Source organism: Pan troglodytes, chromosome 5 (assembly GCF_028858775.2).
Source record: "Pan troglodytes isolate AG18354 chromosome 5, NHGRI_mPanTro3-v2.0_pri, whole genome shotgun sequence".
In the NCBI taxonomy this organism is placed as follows: Eukaryota; Metazoa; Chordata; class Mammalia; order Primates; family Hominidae; genus Pan; species Pan troglodytes.
In genome coordinates this window covers 160,242,186-160,263,164 of record NC_072403.2, presented here as the reverse complement: position 1 = coordinate 160,263,164, position 20,979 = coordinate 160,242,186, and the positions used below count along the sequence as shown (strand labels likewise).

Below are 20,979 nucleotides of genomic sequence, written 5' to 3'. Positions count from 1 at the left end.
GGTTGAGGCAGGAGAATCGCTTGAACCCAGGAGGCAGAGTTTGAGGTGAGCCAAGACAAGAGCAAAACCCAGTCTCAAAAAAAAAAAAAAAAAAAAAAAAAGAACTAAAAGTAGATCTACCATTTGATGCAGCAATCCCACTCCTGGGGTTATCTACCCAGAGGAAAAGAAGTCATTATATGAAAAAGACACTTGCACAGGCATCCTCATGGGCTGTGTGTGGTGGCTCATGCCTGTAATCCCAGCACTTTGGGAGGCTGAGGCACGCGGATCACCTAAGGTCAGGAGTTCGAGACCAGCCTGGCCAACATGGTGAAACTCTGTCTCTACTAAAAATACAAGAATTAGCCGGGTATGGTGGTGTGTGCCTGTAATCCCAGCTACCCAGGAGGCTGAGGCAGGAGGATCACTGGAACCTGGGAGGCAGAAGCTGCAGTGAGCAGAGATCACGCCACTGCACTCCAGCCTGGGGGATAGAGCAAGACTCCATCTCAAAAAAGAAAAGAAAAAAAAAAAACAGAATGATAAAATGGATTTTGGGGACTTGGGGGGAAGCGTGGAAGAGGATGAGGTATAAAAGACTGCACACTGAGTGCTGTGTACACTCCTCAAGTGATGGGTTTACCAAAATCTCAGAAATTACCCCTAAAGAACTTATTCATGTAACCAAATGCTACCTGACCTGTTCCCCAAAAACTATTGAAATTTTTTTAACTTGTATTCAAAAATAAAATAAAATAAAACCAATCAGCATATGTAAAAGTACATATGAAGTGCAAGAAATCATACCAATGTAAATATGATCATTCTAATCTCTAGAGCAGCACTTCTTAGATTAAGGGATGTGACCTGGTAAGCTTCTCTCGAGGTTTAAGGAATGTGTTCATTCTATTCGTCTCCCCTCCTGGTCTCTATGGAAGCTCTTCCACTATAGAAGGCATCCTGCTTTCTAAAGACCCAGACTCAGAATATGCAGCCACTCAGGGGCACGACAAACCAAAGAGTTCTTGATACAAAATATTAACGTGGGGTAACTAGCTGACATTTTCTTCTGTTGAAAAAGGAGCCAGTTCTTTGATAATGCTAAAGTTACATCATGAAGATTTTATAATATCTTCTACATATCATTTAGGAATCATTTGACACCTATTTAATGCTCAACATGAAGTCTCAGTTTCACAATCCTCTAATCAAGGCAAATTGCTACTACACATCAGTGTTATGACGCTCTTCCAGTAAATCACCACCTGGGCGTCACATGTTAGGTGAGTTACAACAACATGTTGCAGAAGACAGTAATGACCATACCCCAGTAGACTATGTCTTAATGCCATACATTCTGAGAAGGTTTTTTTAAAAAAAACTGTAATTCACAATAAAATGAGCCTTAAAAATGAAATGTTTTACCTTTTCAGAATAAATGTTTATGGTCTTTACAGCCTTTCCCAAAGATTTCAAATTCCTGTAGGCTCTCTTTAGATTCATAACTAAATCATCCCAAAATAACAATTTATGTAAGTGGCAAGTTTGGCCGGGCGCGGTGGCTCATGCCTGTAATCCCAGCACTTTGGGAGGCAGAGGTAGGTGGATCACCTGAGGTCAGGAGTTCGAGACCAGCCTGGCCAACATGGTGAAACCCCATCTTTACTAAAATACAAAAATCAGACAGGGGTGGTGGCATATGCCCCTAATCCCAGCTACTTGGGAGGCTGAGGGAGGAGAATTGCTTGAATGCGGGAGGCGGAGGTTGCAGTGAGCCGAGATTGTGCCACTGCACTCCAGCCTGGGTGACAGAGCAAGACTCCATCTCGGGGGAAAATAAAATAAAATAAGTGGCAGGTTTATTCATTACAGGCTTATAGTTCTTCCTCAAACCACAGTGAGTCCCACTTTCTGCAATATTCACACTGAAATCTGTGGTCAAGTTTTTCATAAGTCTGGTGGGGCCATTGTTATATGATGGCTTTATAAATTCTTGACTGGAAACCTAAGACTCTTAATTAAAGCTCAAAGACGCAGAATGAGTGATTTGCAGAAAATAGCTCATAAAAAATAACTGCTAACTGAATGAAACCCTGGGAAAAGAGTCTACAAAACAAAACAAAAAAAACACAAAAAAATCAGGATTATAAAAACCAATTTAGTACATTCATGAATCCATCACTCAAAAAATGAAATCATAAGTGAATGCTTTTAATATTTTACATGTTTCTAAATAAGTAAACTATTCAAAAGCTCTCTTATATTATTGTGCCACTTAGACACATAAAAAAACTAAAAATGGCAATGTGGGTACCATTTAAACAGAAAATATACTTTTTTTACAAGCATTTTCTTGTTTTCAGAAAATCTTGGCTATTCAAAAGCATTCATATTTTCTCTCTTTTTTGTTCTGTTTTGCTTTGTTTTGACACAATGTCTTGCTCCATCACCCAGGCTGAAGTGCAATGGTGCCATCACAACTCACTGCAGCCTTGACCTCATGGGCTCAAGGGATCCTCCTGACTCAGCCTCCCAAGTAGCTGGGACTACAGGTCCATGCCTGGTTACTCTTTTAAATTTTTTTTGTAGAGGTGTGGTCTCTCCATCTTGCTCAGGCCAGTCTTGAACTCCTGGCCTCAAGCAACTCTCCTGCCTTGGCCTCCCAAAGCACTGGGATTACAGGAGTGAACCACTGTACACAGCCTTTTTCTCTTGTGAGTATAGAAAATATTTTAAACACATATTTCTCAATATGTAAACTGAAGGTTAATACCTTGAAGCAATTTATGTACTTATTTTTAAGCTACATATTAAAAAGGGCATATTACCTCAATCAAATCAATAGTTAAGATCAATTGGCCAGGTGCGGTGGCTCACGCCTGTAATCCCAGCACTTTGGGAGGCCAAGGCAGGTGGATCACCTGAGGTCAGGAGTTCGAGACCAGCCTGGCCAACATGGCAAAACCCCATCTCTACTAAAAATACAAAAATTAGCCAGGTATGGTGGTGCATGCCTGTAATCCCAGCTACTCAGGAGGCTGAGGCAGGAGAATCATTTGAATCTGGGAGGCAGAGGTTGCAGTGAGCCGAGATCGCGCCACTGCACTCCAGCGTGGGAGACAGCAAGACTCTGTCCAAAAAAAAAAAAAAAAAAAAAAAAAATCAATCTTAAATTGAACATGTAGAATCAGAACATCATCCCTTCATTTAAAAATGAAAAATTAGTAAAGCAGTGGTTCACACTTGTAATCCCATCACTTTAGGAAGTTAAGTTGGGAGGACTGCTTGAGGCCAAGAGTTCAAGATCAGCCTGTGCAACAAAAAGAGACCCCTCCAATGCTAGAAAAAATAAGAAAAATATAATAAGCTGAGCGTGGTAATGCACGCCTATAGTCTCAGCTACTGGGAGGCTGAGGCAGATGAATCCCTTGAGCACAGGGAGGCGAGGCAGCAGTGAGTCTTGATTACACCACTGCACTCCAGCCTGCGTGACACAGGGAGACCCTGCCTCTGAAAAACAAAAAATAAAAAATTAAAAAGATTAAAATAAAGATATATTAATTCATATTCTAAATAAAGAGATTCAACTATTGTTAGTAGTTAATAATAACTCACTTTTTTTTCTTTGGAGACAGAGACTTGCTCTGTCGCCCAGGCTGGCATACAGTAGCACGATCTCAGCTCACTGCAACCTCCACCTCCCAGGTTCAAGCAATTCTCCCTGCCTCAGCCTCCCAAGTAGCTGGGATTACAAGTGCCCACTACCACACCTGGCTAATTTTTGTATTTTTAGTAGAGGTGGGGTTTCGCCATGTTGGCCAGGCCGGTCTTGAACTCCTGACAGGTGATCCACCTGCCTCGGCCTCCCAAAGTGCTGGAATTACAGGCATGAGCCACCGCACCCAGCCAATAACTCACATTTATGAACTGCTCATCGTATGTCATGCACAGTTCTATTTATTTATTTATTTATTTATTTATAAGAAGGAGTCTCACTCTGTCTCCCAGGCTGGAGTACGGTGGTGTGATCTTGGCTCACTGCAACCTCCACCTCCTGGGTTCAAGCAATCCTCCTGCCTCAGCCTCTTAAGTAGCTGGGATTACAGGCGCCTGCCACTATGCCTGGCTAATTTTTGTATTTTTGGTAGAGATGGGGTTTCACTATGTTGGCCAGGGTGGTCTCGAACTCCTGACTTCAGGTGATCCACCGCCTTGGCCTCCCAAAATGCTGGGATTACAGGCGTGAGCCACCAAGCCTGGCCTTTGTTCTCATTATTTAAATAATCCTCATGAGAACCCAATGATGTTGGTGACTGTTAACCTCATTTTACAGATAAGGAAACTGAGGTACAGAATAATTAAATAACTCACCCAGGTCACATGTCCGGTAAGGGTTAAAGCCACAATTTGAACTCAAACAACCTAAAATAGTTTCTTTGCTCTTAACTACTTTACTATTCTACCTATCAGTTTTCTAAGAGATGTTCAATTAACTTTTGTTTGTTTGTTTCTAAATGTTTTAACTCACAGATTAAGGTTGTTACTCTTCTCTTTCAAAACTTTTTTTTTAAAGACTGGGCATTTCCAAACAAGGAATGCTACAAAGTTGTTAATGGCTTATTTTACAAAGGAGGTCTTTAAAATCCTATGAAAACAGACAAAGACAAACTCCTATAGCAAAGATACATATTCTTGAACTAGAGTATTCCTTTCCTCTACAAATAATTTAATGTTGAAACACTATATTTTTAAAGCACACACACACAAAAACACATAAACATGTTTTAGCTCTAGGTTAAAAACAATTGTTGGCTGACAGCAAGACCAATACAAAATTATTATTAAAGTCAACAAAGTCAAGGGTGCTTAGGATACATTTTAAAGGAAACTAGGTCCTACTAGATTAAGGGCAGTTCAAAAAAAAAAAGCAGGGAGTAACTAGGGCTCAGGGCATATCCCAAGATTTTTTATTCTGCTCCTCAATGGCTCTTTACTTAAAAATCATGTGATTCTTATAATGCTTTTATTTTCTTTCTTACTACCTCATGTTAGGAGAAAGAAGGAAGCCACAACCAGGCAGAGTGATGGGTGGACACATGGAAACTTCCTCACTCACTACTTGCGGCAAAAGGAAACTAGCAAATAGTGAATGAAACATCAAAATCAACCATGAATGGAACTTGCATCAGACACCCAAGGAGAACTGCAACGTATCTCTGTGAACACAGAGAACCTTAGTCTGAAGAGCAAACATAAATACAAATATATTTCCGTTTTCACCAATCATCTTGAAAAACAAACATAAATACAAATATATTTCCATTTTCACCAATCATCTTGAAAGCCATAGAAGAGCCTTTCAGAAAAAAACAAACAAACAAACAAACAAAAAAAAACAAACTACTATCGCAGAAAGGAAATACTAGCCCTTTCTCAAGCGTTTGTCTTCTGAGTCTCAGAGTTACCATAATGCCTGGATACCCAGTCTCCAGGATGGAGATGTCTATATTACATGACTTGACATGGCAGGAAAGATACAAGATAGGTTATCTCTATGAAGCATCTCTCCTCATAAAGAATTAATGCTGCCCAGTGAAACACTTCAGAGAACAAAAGAAGGGACATTCAACATCTGGCTAGGAGCAAAGCTAATGAGGAACAGACCTACCATTTTCAGGTCTTCTTACAAAAGTGAATTAATAAATAGATGAGCATATCATTTGAAAAATGACAATTTATGTAGTCGAAAAATACATTTTATCTCAAAAATAGTCTGAAGGTTTAGTTACTTCTTGTAGTCTCAGTCTGTACTCACAGGTATTAAATGGTATCACTGATAGTGAGAGTCAGTCTCTGTCCATTTAGATTCACTCTTTTGAGACCAATTTCATTTTTACTAATGCCAAGAATGTGTGTCAACCACGGGTAGGCACATCGTCTATTACAGTGGGATTATGACAGTCAAGTCTTAGACAGGAAACAATCAAGTAGCACCACAGCACTCTTAAAAAGGACACATTAGATAAACGATAGTTTTTCCTCTTACATCCTTTGTAAAATTGAGCTACGGATTTGCAAATGAATAAATTTGCATTGAACTACATATTTCCCACTATTTCACTGTACTCTACAATTCGCTTTTAAAAGAATGATTTAAAGATCTTTCAGTGGTGTGCATATTGTTATAAATAATAATTCCCCCTTTTAAGGAACCACATTCTATCAGTATAGAGAGACAGGTATACAAATATTTGTACATATATACATGGATAGATACTTTTTTCTTTTTTCTTTAATAAGAATTACAGATGAGGTCTCGCTATGTTACCCAGGCTGGTCTAACTCCTGGCCTCAAGCGATCCTCCAGCCTTGGCCTCCCAAAGCAGTGGGATTACAGGTGTGAGGCGCTGTGCCTGGCCGCCTTTTCCTTTAGAGAGAAAGAAAATCGGCCGGGCGCGGTGGCTCACACCTGTAATACCAACACTTTGGGAGGCCAAGGTGAGTGGATCACGAGGTCAGGAGATCGAGACCATCCTGGCTAACACGGTGAAACCCCGTCTCTACTAAAAATACAAAAAATTAGCCGGGCGTGGTGGCAGGCGCCTGTAGTCCCAGCTGCGCAGGAGGCTGAGGCAGGAGAATGACATGAACCCAGGAGGAGGAGCTTGCAGCGAGTCGAGATCACACCACTGTACTCCAGCCTGGGCGACAGAGCGAGACTCCGTCTCAAAAAAAAAAAAAAAGAAAGAAAGAAAATCACAAGGCATACGACATCTCTAAAATGTCTTGCATTAACTCAGCCCACTCTTGAGCATAAAAGAATTATCAAAAGAAAGTTACCATGGAGCAGTCCTGATTACTTTAGAGACTGTACAAAGTGTTGGGCCTCAGGAAGCCAGAGGACAGGTAATGACGTGACACAGAAACATCTGGTTGGGGCTCTCACTATCCCTGCCTGGGTCACTAAAGTAGTCTCCTTCCTTCCAACCTCATTGCCACCCCATCGCCTACAAAAGTTACTTTTCTGGCCGGGCGGGCGTCGTGGCTCACGCCTGTAATCCCAGCACTTTGGGAGGGCGAGGCAGGCAGATCACCTTAGGTCAGGAGTTCAAGACCAGCCTGGACAACATGGTGAAAACCCATTTCTACTAAAAATACAAAAATTAGCCGGGCATGGTGGCGGACGCCTGTAATCCCAGCCACTTGGGAGGCTGAGGCAGGAGAATCGCTTGAACCTGGAAGGTGGAGGGTTGCAGTGAGCCGAGATCGCGCCACTGTAACTCCAGCCTGGGCAACAGAGTTTGACTCACTCAAAAAAAAAAAAAAAAGAAAAGAAAGAATGAAATAAAAAAGTTACTTTTCCAAAACACAGACGCAATTAGGTCCCATGCCCAATGGCCTCTTGTACCGGTGCCCACAAACCTTATCCAGCAACATCAGCACCCAGATCTGGGAGATCTGTGCCCTTCCACCTTTGTCCCTCTTTGCTCTGTGGGGAAGGGCCCACCTCGCACCTTCCTTTTTATCCCTCTCACTAGAAAAGACCTCTCTGGGAACTCCTACTTATCCCTCAGGGCCCAAATCCAAAGGTATGTCTGATAGGGGCCGCCCAGACGCTCCTGGGTTGCTGATCCTGAGTGAAGGGATCCTACCGCCTTTGGGGCGCTCTGCCCACCACCCTGTGAGGTTGGGTATGTACTCAGCGACCGTGGGGCTGAGGCTTTTGCAGCAAAACTAACCTTTTGTAGAAGTCAAGGGCAAGTATCGCTAATAGCTCAATAGCTTAAACAAACAAAAATTAGCAGCCAATAAACGTCTGAAGAAGATGTGTGAAAGAATGAACTATATACAGTTGCAAATGGAATTCAGTTTCAGGGAAATACATGATCCAACTCTCAGCTTCCCCATCTACTATCTGCATGACTTAGGACACAGACGTTTACATCTGAACTGTAAAATGAGGGCAAGAATACTCACTGACCACACCTCCTACAAGGATCAAGTAAGGAAATGTATGCGCAAGATCCAGCACAGCCCCAGGACTCTACACAGGAGCACTGCCTCTCACTCCGTCCCCATAGAGCTGCATGCAAAGGACCTCAGTAAGAAGCCAGGTGGCAGAGGGAAGGGTTGTATGGCTGAGCAAAAGAAAGACAAGGTAGAGAACAGCAAATAAAGGCAGAAAGGCAGGAGAAGGGAATCATGGAAGAAGGTCACTTAAGCTTAAGGGGTCTCCTTTAGCAGGAAAAGATTCGGCAACCCCAACCAAAATTATCAAAGCCGGCCAGGCGCAGTGGCTCACGCCTGTAATCCCAGCACTTTGGGAGACCGAGGTGGGTGGATCACTTGTGGCCAGGGATTTGAGACCAACCTAAACCCTGTCTCTACTAAAAATACAAAAATTAGCCAGGTGTGGTGGCAGACGCCTGTAATCCCAGCTACTTGGGAGGCTGAGGCAGGAGAATCGCTTGAACTCGGGAGGCAGAGGTTGCAGTGACCGGAGATTGCACCACTGCACTCCAGCCTGGGAGACAGAGTGAGACTCCTTCTCAAAAATAAATAAATAAATTAATTAATTAATAAATAAAATTATGAAAGCCATTGACTTAGTCTTTGCCAAAGAAGTGAACATCCAGACGCCTGAGTTCTGCCTCCTCTCTGTTACCCTGAGTAAGTCTTTTCCACCCGGAAGCCCTCCAAACCCTTCTCTCTAAATGAGAGTTGAGGGTGCATTTCCAAGGGCGCTTCAATCCCTTCCAGTACATAACCCTGCAACTTCTCCACGTAGAGAGGCCACAAGGCTTTCTTCAGTGGGCTAAAAGGAACATCATAAAATTAAGGTGAAGTCAGAATATTTGAAATGGGCTTGACTCTCAAATTCCAAGACGTAAAATTAATTAAGTCATTAGCTGATAGGCACAACTCAAGACACCTCCCAAGAGAACATGTAAATTAACTGCTTTCAAAGGAGTTAGCATTTTAAAAGCCCCCTCAGGATCTCACTAACATCTCCCCTCCCCACACTCGGCCTAAAACAACAAAGGAAAAGAGGGAGACATTTTGTTTGTTTGTTTTAGGGGTTTTCTTGTTAATTTTTTAGGAATGGAGTAAATAGTAAGATAGGATGAATATAACAGTTCTGTGGACTGATGCCTGCCTTTCTGTAGCTTGCACAGGAATTAGGGTAGGGGAAGGTTCGGAGTATCTCTATACAATGGATATTTTTTAGGCATGCTGGGAAATGGGTGTAAATTGTAGAAATAGAGCAAAAACAGAGGAAATTTCAGGTTTGGGGGAGGTGCATCTTGCAGGATCCTGCAAACAATAGGCACTTACTAACCCCCTTCCCAGTTAACAAGTAGATTTAAAGGCTTCTAAGGCTTTGCCTTAGAAGTCCTCAAATCCTGTAGGCAGAAGCTGAAGAACCATCACAATTTAGCAAATGGATAAATCAGTTCTGAAAAAAGGATCTACCACACCTAACTGTATCAACAACCTTAGCAATTCCTGCTCTTAAAAACAACTTCCCTCCCCTACCTAAAAAAAGGAATGCCGTGTCTGCCAACTATGGAGTAAAGAAAAAAGGGTAAAATTCCACAGGATTCTAACTCAGTTTTGCACTTCTCAATAGAAGTCTACACATGTCACAGGGAGAGGTGACATGCTTTGAAAACCCTGGCCTACCACATGTCGTTGTGTTAGTGAACAGAATGGCACATTTCACAAGAACGCCAAGGTTTAATAGCTCGGGGCTTATAAACATGTTGCAATTTACCATTAGTTTCCAGTGGAAGCACCGGGATTTTAATTTGCACGATGAAACTGCCCAAAATGTAGTTTCGGCCAGAGCAGAATGTATTCACATCTTTATAAATGTACCCCATTATATTACAGCAGGCACATGTGTCTTGACAGAACAATGCTTTGATGTGACTCCTGCATTTAAGAAATACATACTTTTCCCCTTTTTCTTTCAACGAAGCCATGTTCTCAGCACCCAGTTAAGTCAGGAGCACTGGAGATAGAAAAATGAGTAAGACACTGACCCTGCCCTCCAGGCACTCACAATCTAGTTAATTTTTTTTTTTTTTGCAAGCTGGTTTTCTCTTAATTCTATATCCATTTATATATTCACTTATTAGCATTTATTTATTCTAGCACTGCTCAAACATTTTCATGCCGTAAATTATACTATTATTTCTTTTCTAAATGAGCACTTTGTTAACAATTATCTGAAAGCAACTATTTGGTGCTTAACTGTGCATGGACTGAATTAATCTAAATGCAAAATGTGTCCTAATGAACTCAAACAACCATCCTGTATTTACTGAGATCCATGACTCTGGGGCAATACTTTCACTGGGTTATAACCAACAAAATCCCCTGGGGGACAACTGCTCAATAGTGCTCATTCACCCAAAAATGTTTTCACTTACTAAGCTGTGAGTTTTGTCATTTCAAAGTTCCACACACAGTATTGATAAGCTGTGTGGTTTGATTTCCACAATTAGAATAATCTGAAAAAGTAAAGTAGAACTGTGTCTGAAATCTGTTAAGGATAATGTTCAGATGTGTAATTTCCCGACTACCTCTACTGTCCTCTTCAAGTTCAGTACGGAAAAAGAATCTTGTAAGTCACATTTTACCTAAAACACACAGGATTTCTAAATGTACTGAACTACATTTCTACTGAATTCATCTGAGAGTTAACTATGGAGCGTCATGACATCAGGATCCCTACTGGAGGGGCCAGCGACCGGGGACAAGTCTAACATTGTCACTGACATGGTATGTGCCATTGGCCAAGTCACTTCACCTGTCTAGATTGATAGATGATTGCAAAATCTCATATTTTAAGTAAAAAAGGAAGGAAATGGTGTCTCTTGTTTCAGTGAGAATAAAGTCAACTGTTAATTTTGTGTCTTGATGTATTTCCCCAAAGACTCAGTTTGTATAAACACTTGGATAACAGCTTTCCCTCCCTTTTAGCCTGGTGTCTCCCTGCAAGACATCTACAAAGGAGCAGTAAGCCATGTCTTCCTCTGAATTTACTAAGGAACAATCTCCATGCCTGTTTACCCCAGATAAACAAGAGGAAAACATGAGCAAACACAACCTGTCTGGGACAGGCTTTACGTTCTTCCCAGCCTGATCCTGAATAATTAGCTGAAGTACATATTTTCTTTGCTCCTGCATCTGCCCTTTCAATAGCAGGTTTGAGCTTCTGAAGCCCCACCCCATCTTTTAACTCAGCCAAAGAACACTCCACTACAACTGACCCAACAGTGCCGGAATCTGCCAGGGAAGGGAAAGCAAATCTGCAGAAAATGCCACTGGCCAACCCTCTTCCCCAAAAGAACCCTCAGCCCAAGTTTCATTTAAACAGGCCCCCAATCCTCCCCGCCCCCAGCCCAACGCCCTAGAGTAAGGGATACAATGGGATATTATCAAACCAATTTCCTCAGTGACTGAAAACTTAGAACTGGATCTAGACAAGAAATAACAAGATAACTTAAAAACAGTCTATCGGCCGGGCGCGGTGGCTCACGCCTGTAATCCCAGCACTTTGGGAGGCCGAGGTGGGCGGATCACAAGGTCAGGAGTTCGAGACCAGCCTGGCTAACATGGTGAAACCCCGTCTCTACTAAAAATACAAAAATCAGCCAGGTGTGGTGTTGCGCGCCTGTAATCCCAGCTACTCAGCAGGCTGAGGCAGGAAAATTGCTTGAACTCAGGAGGCGGAGGTTGCAGTGAGCTGAGCTCGTGCCACTGCACCCCAGCCTGGGCAACGGAGCAAGACTTCGTCTCAAAAAAAAAAAAAAAGAAAGAAAAAGTTTATCACAACTTTAAAATGTCCATTAGGTTTTCTGGAACTTCAGTCAAGGATCATATTCATCTGTATACTTCAGAAAATGCAAAAACAAAACCTTTTAAATCTAAAATATATATTAGATTTAGGTTTATTATATACGTGTGCTATATATAGTATGTAAATATACATTGCATGCATATTTATATACATTTTTCAATACTGGAGAGTGACAAGAGCAGATAGAAATCTTTAACCAATGCTCGCTGGTTCTCTGTATAGTAAGAATCATAAATACCAATGGTCACCTGAAAATGGAGTAACTGGGCTTTTAGGATGTCTAGAAGGAAGAGACAGGAGACTTTGCAGGAAACAAATAAAACCTGAAAGACAGCTACACTTACTGAGCCTCTGCTATATGCTATACAGTCTGCTGAGTACTTGATACACACATCAACCCAGCTAAATCTCAGAAACCCCAAGAAGCAAGTCTTCTTTTCTTCAATTTTCAGGTGATGAAACTGAGGATCAGAGAGGTTGAATGACTTGGCCAAGATCATGTAAACAGTCAATTGGAGAGCTGGCATTTGACCTAGTATAACTTACTTTGAAGCCCAAGAGTTTAATCACTGTGCTAAAAACTGTACACGGTTTATCATTCCCAAAGAAGAACTTCTTTCACTCCATCTCCTCCCACTCAAAAAATATAAGATCTCAAAGCAAATCTAGAGACTTTTCTGATAATCTGCACATCTGGCCATTCCAAGTCTTTAAACTAAAGTTGTCTTTTATGTATGGATTAAGATGTCTGACTGTAATAACCCTCGCCCATCTGATTCCAGTCTACCTGCCTAACTACAACTCCACCAAAGCAAATCTATTACTTCCCCAAGGTATTCAACCCTGAGCAGGTTAAAACTTCACCCTCCATACAGAAGAACTGCTTCCCAGAGACTATGCCAAATCCAGGGGCGCTTTTAGTCACTGGACATTTCAAAATACATGACAGCACAGATTTAGCAAAATAAGTCCTATTGTTTTAGCCCCAAACATATAAAACAAATATCCTGTAACTCCACAAATTGAAAAACTGCAAAACAAAGTAGGCAAACATTTTGGCAGTTCTGAGTAAGGAAATGTTTGTTTTCCCTCTTGTGGTCACACAACAAATGGTGAAGAGATAAACATCAGTAACATCAGCCTTTTCCCTAATCCAGCACCAACCAAATATTTATTTGCATCTACTTTTTGAAGGCCTCTTTCTCGCCTTTTCCACACCAACATGTCAGCAGGTGTCCCAGATTAAACTGTTGAATATCATACCCGATTGTTTAAAAAACACCTTTTGACGGAACCTGTGGCTGGTTATTTTTTAATTAGGGTTTGAAATCCTATACTGTGTGTATTTAGCCCCCTAAGAACTAGAGCCAGAGAAGGACGCCTCTGCGGAGTGGGTTGCCCAGTGGGTGGGCGAGAAGGGAGCCCCCGGTTTCAGAGGGGCTGCTGAGAACTGTACTTCCTGCGCCGCCCCCTCCCCAGGTAACTTACCAGGATACCCATCACGTCGGTCCAGAGTCGGGAGAACGCTTCGGATGTACCAGCACCCGGCTTGGGCTCCGGTTCTGGCTCCGGCGCGGGCTCAGGCTCGGGCTCGGGCTCCGGCTCGGGCTCGGGCTCCGGCTCCGGCCCCGGGCCAGCTGCTCCCGCGTCCTCCATGGCCGTGTCCCGCGCGCGGGCCGTGCGTCCCAGTCCCCGCGGCGCCCGCGCCCTCGCCCCGCACCCGCGCGCAGCCTGCCCGGATGCCGGGTCCCCGCCCGCGGCGTCACCGAGCCGCGCCCCCGCGCTGCATGCCCCGGCGGCCCCGGCCACCCCGCGGGGGCCCTTCGCAGGCGCCCGCACCTCGGGTCTAGGTGGCCACGGGCTGCGCGACTGACAACTCCAGAAACTTTCCCACCCCGCTCGGCGCAGCAACAGGGTAGCAGGAGGCAAAGTCCGCACCACTGAGTTGTACGGCGGGGAATTCGCTCGGCCCAGAAGCAATTAAACCCACTGCAAAGGCGTTTCTTCCTGTGACGGGAACCAACTAACTAAGGCACGCGACTCGTTCCTTCTAGCAAGTCTTGGCAGGACCCGGCAGGGGTGGCCGCGGAGCCTCTAGATCTTGGAGGGAGCTCCCCGGGACCCCTCTCTTCAAAATGAGCTCTTCCAGCTCCACATGACTCTCTCCCTCGAGGCTAAAGAAAGCGTTTAGCAACAAAAGGTGCTCTGATGTCAGGCTCTTTGCATGGAAATGAGCCTCGGACAGGAGAACAAATCGCCTGTTGAAAGAGCAGCCGCGCCGCGGTCTCCGGCCCGCACAAGTTTCCAATCACGCTATTCACGGAAACGCTTTTGGTCACGGAAACCCGAGAAAGTTAATCTTTAAGCGACTCCCGCCCAAAGGCTTCACAAGTAGTCCGTGTCGCTACAATGCATACCTCGCCCCTCGTGAAGTCAAGCGACCCAAGGAATTACAATCCTGCCTCTGCCAGCGAAGACTTCTCTGCAAAACAAGTGTGAAAGCTTGGGCACGAGCCATTGTTTGGATCATTTTTTATGAGTGGGGGCATTTTGGCTCCTGAATGCCCACAATGCCATGCATTGCTAGGGCTTTCGGCTAATTAAGGGAAATGCGCTTTGGGTTTTAATTATTCCTTTACATTAGGGACACAGGGAAGGGCTATTTTCGAAACTAAATTCAAATGATTGTGTAGCCAGTCAGCCTACACACACTTGGGGCCCTGTGTGTGTTTTTCCAAGGGGAAGCCCCAGGACGGATTTATTTTATAAGGGAACTAGCCCTGGAGAGGTGATTTTCCCTTTTGTGATTCTATCTTTCAAAACTACTCAGTTTTCCTTGGAAGGTGACAATGCACGTCACATTCGATTTGGTGATTGATCACTTTTGAAACAGTTAAGAAACCACATGGAGTTTGCTCCTCTGTTAGGGCCTTGTGGTTTAAAAGGAAAAAAAAAAAAGTGAGATGCCCCAGGGAGAGAGCCCTGCTTGTTTTGAGGCCTCTCCTGTTTCTTGTTGATTGTGGGGTTTTTTTTGTTTGTTTGTTTTGTTTTGTTTTGTTTTGTTTTCCTTCTGAGTCCACTTGAAAGGGGATAAGAGCATGTCCTTGAATTCCCCTTGCTCAAGTATTAAGTGCTGTGAGCACCAATCAATGCAATGGGTGAATAGTCCTTACAGGAAAGTTCAAAATGTAAAAACATTTTCAAAAGTAACTAAATTTATAAACACAATCCCTGATAATTTTTGTGTGTTTTTGGCGGGTGCGGGGCTGGCGCCTGTAATCCCAGCACTTTGGGAGGCTGAGGCGGGCGAATCACTTGAGGCCAGGATTTTGAGAACAGCCTGGTTAACACAGCAAAACCCTGTCTCTACTAAAAATACAAAAAAAAAAAAAAAAAAAACATAGCAAGAGTGTTGGAGCATGCCTGTAATCCCAGCTACTCAGGAGGCTGAGGCAGGAGAATAGCTTGAACCCAGGAGGCGAAGGTTACAGTGAGGTCCTGCCGCTGCACTCCAGCCTGGGTGACAGAGGAAGACTTTCTGTCTCCAAAAAAAAAAAAGAAAAAAAAAGTATGCTGAAAAATTTTTTTAGAGACAAGGTCCTGCTCTCTCACCCCGGCAGTGCAGTGCTGCAATCGTAGCTCACTGCGGCCTTGAACTCCTGGGCTCAAGCAATCCTCCTGCCTCAACCACCTGAGTAGCAGGGACTACAGGCACACCGCTGCACCAGACTAATTTTTAAAATTTTTTATAGAGACATGATCTCTTGCTGTTGCCCAAGGTGGTCTCAAACTCCTGGACTCAAGGGATCCTCCCTCCTTGGTCTCCTCAAGTGCTGGGATTATAGGCATGAGCCACTGCGCACAGTCCCTGACGTAATGTTTGTGAAAGGAAACCAAAAGAATTATTAAATTTCTCCTTAATAGCATTGAGGCATTGTGTTGAAGTAGAAAGAGCACTGAACTATGAGTCAGTACAGCCAGGTCTTGTGCTTTCCTAGGCTGATGCCGGAGTTAGGCCAGATGGGTTTTCAAGGCTCCCTCGTGCTCTGTGATATTTTGAATAAAAATAAATTCAGTTAAGGCTGATGAGGTTTTTTTAATTGTCATTTCTATAAACAGATAAATATAAGTAAATGATAGGAAAAGATAAATAGCCTTTACAGTTGACTGTATTGGTATATTTAAGAATTTGAATTTATTCACCACGTGATACTTTTTTTTTTTTTTGAGACAGAGTCTTGCTCTGTCACCCTGTCGCCCAGGCTGGAGTGCAGTGGCACCATCTTGGTTCACTGCAACCTCTGCCTCCCAGGTTCAAGCGATTCTCCTGCCTCAGCCTCCTGAGTAGCTGGGATTACAGGCACGCACCACCACGCCTGGCTAATTTTTGTATTTTTAGTAGGGACGGGGTTTCACCATATTGGTCAGGCTGGTCTCGAACTCCTGACCTCATGATCCACCCGCCTCAGCCTCCCAAAGTGCTGGGATTACAGGCATGAGCCACCGTGCCTGGCCTGGTACTTTCTTAAATTTAAGAAGATGCAGAGGACTGTGCTGCTTCCAAGGGGCAGCCTGTTCTCTACATAAACACTTTCCAGCAAATAACTCAGCAAGGAGCCAGGCAAGCCGGGCAGTGGGGGCTGGGGTTAGGATGAAGCCTGACTCTCCAGCACCAATCCAGAATCATTTTCTTCTTGACTCATCAGATGACCTGGGGCAAAGCATTTGACCTGGTGCTAGTTTCCCCATCCAAGATGAGGCAAGGCCATACTAATGGCCACCTGCTTCTTCACAGGTTATAATATGTTTCAGGGTCATCTAAAGACACGTACAGTTTAGTGACAACACATACCCGCATCAGTGTAATTAAACGGGCCGGGCATGGTGGCTCACGCCTGTAATCTCAGCACTTTGGGAGACTGAGGCAGGCACTTCACTTGAGGCCAGGAGTTCGAGACCAGCCTGGCCAACATGACAAAACCCCATCTCTACTAAAAATATAAAACTTAGCCAGGCATGGTGGCACACACCTGTAGTCCCAGCTACCTGGGAGGCTGAGGCAGGAGAATCGCTTAAACCTGGGAAGTGGAGGTTGCAGTGAGCCACTGCACTCAGCCTGGACGACAGAGTGAGACTCCATCTCAAAAAATACATCTATATAGATATTTATATAGATATCTATATTTATAATTATATATCTATATATATACACACACATATAATTAAACCTTAGCCAGCATTTTGGCACTTATAGAAATCAACCTATTCTAGATATTTAAGCTGTTTTTCCTGGTGCTTCTTAATCAATGGATAGGGAAATGAGATAATGTTTTGGGAGAAATGTTGATGCCTATACATAGAATGTGAAATTTGAGGCCAGGCATGGTTACTCATTCCTGTAATCCCAGCACTTTGGGAGGCCGAGGCAGAAGGATCATCTGAGGTCAGCAGTTTGAGACCATCCTGGCCAACATGGTGAAACCTCGTCTCTACTAGAAATACAAAAATTAGCTGGGCATGGCAGCATGTGGCCTGTAGTCCCAGCTACTTTCTGCTTACCAATTTCCATGTGTTAACTCAACATGATCTGATTACCACTCCCAAGATTGACGACTCTTTTCTCTCTTAGTTAATGTCACTTGTCACTCCTTTCTTCTAAAATTTCCTTCAGGGGCTTTTTATCTCTCTCTCTCTCTTTTTTTTTTTTTTTTTTTAAAGACAGAGTCTCGCTCATTGCCCAGGCTGGAGTGCAGTGGCCCGATTTCGGCTCACTGCAATCTCCGCCTCCTGGGTTCAAGCAATTCTCCTGCCTCATCCTCCCAAGTAGCTGGGACTACAGGAGCCTGCCACCATGCCCGGCTAATTTTTGGATTTTTAGTAGAAATGGGGTTTCACCATGTTGGCCAGGCTGGCCTCAAACTCCTGACCTCAGGTGATCCACCTGCCTCGGCCTCCCAAAGTGCTGGGATTACAGAGATGAGCCAAGGCTCCTGGCCCTTCAGGGGCTTTTTAACAAAGTTGTCCTTTCCTTATAAAGAAATCACCATCATCATCATCATCACAACTTCAGAGTCATATAGGATATCATTTACCAAGAACGTTTTATATTAGAATTCTACCTCATGGAAATGGAAAAGGGCCTCGAAAAAGATCTAGGTCAAATCCTTCATTTTACAGATGAGGAAGTAGGCTCCAGAGAACTTGAATGATGAGTCCAAGTGAACACAGCTACATGGGGCAGAATCAAAGTAAGAACAAACTGATTTATATTATCATCTTTTTTTTTTTTTTTGAGATGGAGTCTCACTCTGTTGCCCAGGATGTAGTGCAGTGGCGTGATCTTGGCTCACTGCAACCTCTGTCTCCCGGGTTCAAGTGATTCTTGTGCCTCAGTCTCCCAAGTAGCTAGGATTACAGGCGTGTGCCACCACGACAGGCTAATTTTTGTATTTTTAGTAGAGACGAGATTTCACCATGTTGGCCAGGCTGGTCTCGAACTCCTGACCCCAAGTGATCCGCCCACCTTGGCCTCCCAAAGTGGTGGGATTACAGGCGTGAGCCACTGCACCAGACCCAAACTGATTATTTTAAAAGTCTTCTCATCTGTATCATACTCCATTTGATTCCCACAAAGTTCTTCAAGGCAGGGAAGTGTAGATATTCCATTGAAGATGGGTATACCAGAATCCTACTCCCCTTTTTCTCTTACCATCAGGAATCTCATCCAATTCATTGAAATCGTCCTTCTGTGGGTGAGTGAATTCCAAGGAAAGTGACGTAGAAGATTTTTCTAGACTTCTAGTAGAGACGCAAAAGTTGATTACCGAATCAATTCTGTGGCTCATAATAAACATTTGTTGTCACAAATGAGTGAAAACTATCACCGTAATGCATTCATTAAGAATATTGATAATGTAGCAATCTCTGTTATTTATTGGAAATTAGTCTCCATCATATTGTTGCACAGATAAGTATACAACACATATATACATATACACACGTACGTACAGATAAATGTTTACACTGGCTTGCTTTGTAAAAACTTGTTCTTAGGGCCAGGCACAGTGGCTCACGTCTGTAATCCCGGCACTTTGAGAGGCCCAGGCAGGCGGATCACCTGAGCTCAGGAGTTCAAGACCAGTCTGGCCAACATGGTGAACCTCGTCTCTATAAAAAATACAAAAATTAAGGGCCAGGCATGGTGGCTCACGTCTGTAATCCCACCACTTTGGGAGGCCGAGGTGGGCGGATCACGAGGTCAGGAGATCGAGACCATCCTGGCTAACGTGGTGAAACCCCATCTCTAAAAATACAAAAAAATTTGCCAGGCGTGGTGGCGGGCGCCTGTAGTCCCAGCTATTCGGGAGGCTGAGGCAGAAGAATGGCATGAACCTGGGAGGCGGAGCTTGCAGTGAGCCGAGATTGCGTCATTGCACTGCAGCCTGGGTGACAGAGCGAGACTCCATCTCAAAAAAAAAAAAAAAAAAAATTAGCTGGATGTAGTGGTGGGCACCTGTGGTCCCAGCTACGGGAGGCTGAGGCTGGAGGATCACTTTAGCCCGAGAGGCGGAGGTTGCATTGAGCCGAGATTGCGCCATTGCACTGCAGCCTGGCAACAGAGCGAGACTCTGTCCCAAACAAAACAAAACAAAAACTTGTTCTTAACTGTGGGCCAGAATTACAAAAGTTTAAAAGCCATTAGTCTACAAGTTGTGGGGTATTTAGAGTATAGGTACAGCCTATTTAGGTCATTATGTCAACATACGAAACGTAATTAGTTTTCCGCTGGGCAGGGTTAAAGTAAGGTAAAATAGAGATCAGGCCTGCAGAATCCCTGCGAAGACAAAACCACTTAGTGAACTCAACCTTTCTTGATTTGCAAACCTAAGGAAAACTTAACTTGAGCTAACTCTTACAAATGCCTGTATTACAGAAAAACAGAACTTAAGCTCAACCAATCAGAGGTAGCCAACAAACTTTCATAATTAGGAACTTTCATAGGAGATCAGTCAAATAAGGCAATTGTGTAATTATATCCAATCAAATGTTTGCTTTGCTTTACCTCTGTTTCTGTCTTATAAAAGCCTCCCCATAGATTCCCTTGGTGGAGTTCCTGAACCACTTCTGATTTAGAGCTGTCAAGTCCATGAAATGTTGTTTGCTCAAATAAACTCTATTAAAATGTTTATTGTGCCCCCATTTACCTCTTTAGCAGCAGTAAAGATATAGTTTCAGGGCCGGGCATGGTGGCTCACGCCTGTAATCCCAGCATTTTGGGAGGCTGAGGCGGGCGGATCACCTGAGGTCGGGAGTTTGAGACCAGCCTGGCCAACATGGTAAAACCCCGTTTCTACTAAAAATACAAAAAAATTTAATGGGCGTGGAGGCAGGCACCTGTAATCCCAGCTACTCGGGAGGCTGAGGCAGGAGAATCTCTTGAACCAGGTAGGTAGAGCTCGCAGTGAGCCGAGATCTTGCCACTGCACTCCAGCCTGGGTGAGACTCTGTCTCAAAAAAAAAAAAAAAAAAAAAAAAGATGCAGTTTCATAATAGAAAGCACAAATGTAATGAGGTCAAGACAAAGCTAGGTTTTCCATTTTTACTCAAGTTCCTATATTGGGCGAGTTGTTTATCTTATCTGTGAAATGGGAAAATTCCACTTATTTGATACAGTTGTGAGGTTATCTGTGATGACACAGGCACCTTGATAAATTATAATTCATCATTATAACCTTTCTCTTTTTACCCTCTTTTTGTTTTTCCTTCCCCTACCACTCATCCAATGAGGCTGTATCTATAAATAGGAAATTTCCTTGTTCATACCTCCGTCTCTGTGATCATGAAGAGGAGTCAACTCTAGCTCTGGAATGCCATTGCTGAGTAATGGAGCTGGGAGTTTACCTCGGGTGGGGCGGGGTGGTTAGGATGCTTCAGTTTTCATAGTAAAGGTATTTACAGCAGCAGTAACCATCGCTGTCATCATTTATGGAAAACCTACTCTCTGCCAGGCATTGAGCTGAGGTTCAGATGTATTTCAGTGAAACTTTAACATTCCTCAAATGGAATTTATGATTTCCCACCATGATCTAACCCTCCCTCCCTGCTCCTTTCTTGCTTCAGTCTTCGGA

General features: G+C 43.6%; 1 protein-coding gene across 5 annotated transcripts in view; it reads right to left on the bottom strand.

The window, feature by feature from the left end:
• The window catches only part of SASH1 (SAM and SH3 domain containing 1), a 283,948-nt gene that overhangs the window by 197,252 nt on the left and 65,717 nt on the right, over positions 1-20,979 (bottom strand). Inside the window, exon 1 of one of the 5 annotated variants that reach the window (XM_024357455.3) lies at positions 13,340-13,828. The exons of 2 other annotated variants lie outside the window; for them this stretch is intronic. In XM_024357455.3, coding sequence (XP_024213223.2) covers positions 13,340-13,507 — 168 coding nt within the window. In that variant the 5' untranslated portion in view covers positions 13,508-13,828. Of the gene's footprint in view, positions 1-13,339; positions 13,829-20,979 lie in introns of those variants that run through there. 2 more of the 5 variants (XM_518791.8, XM_024357456.3) reach the window with 2 other exon arrangements.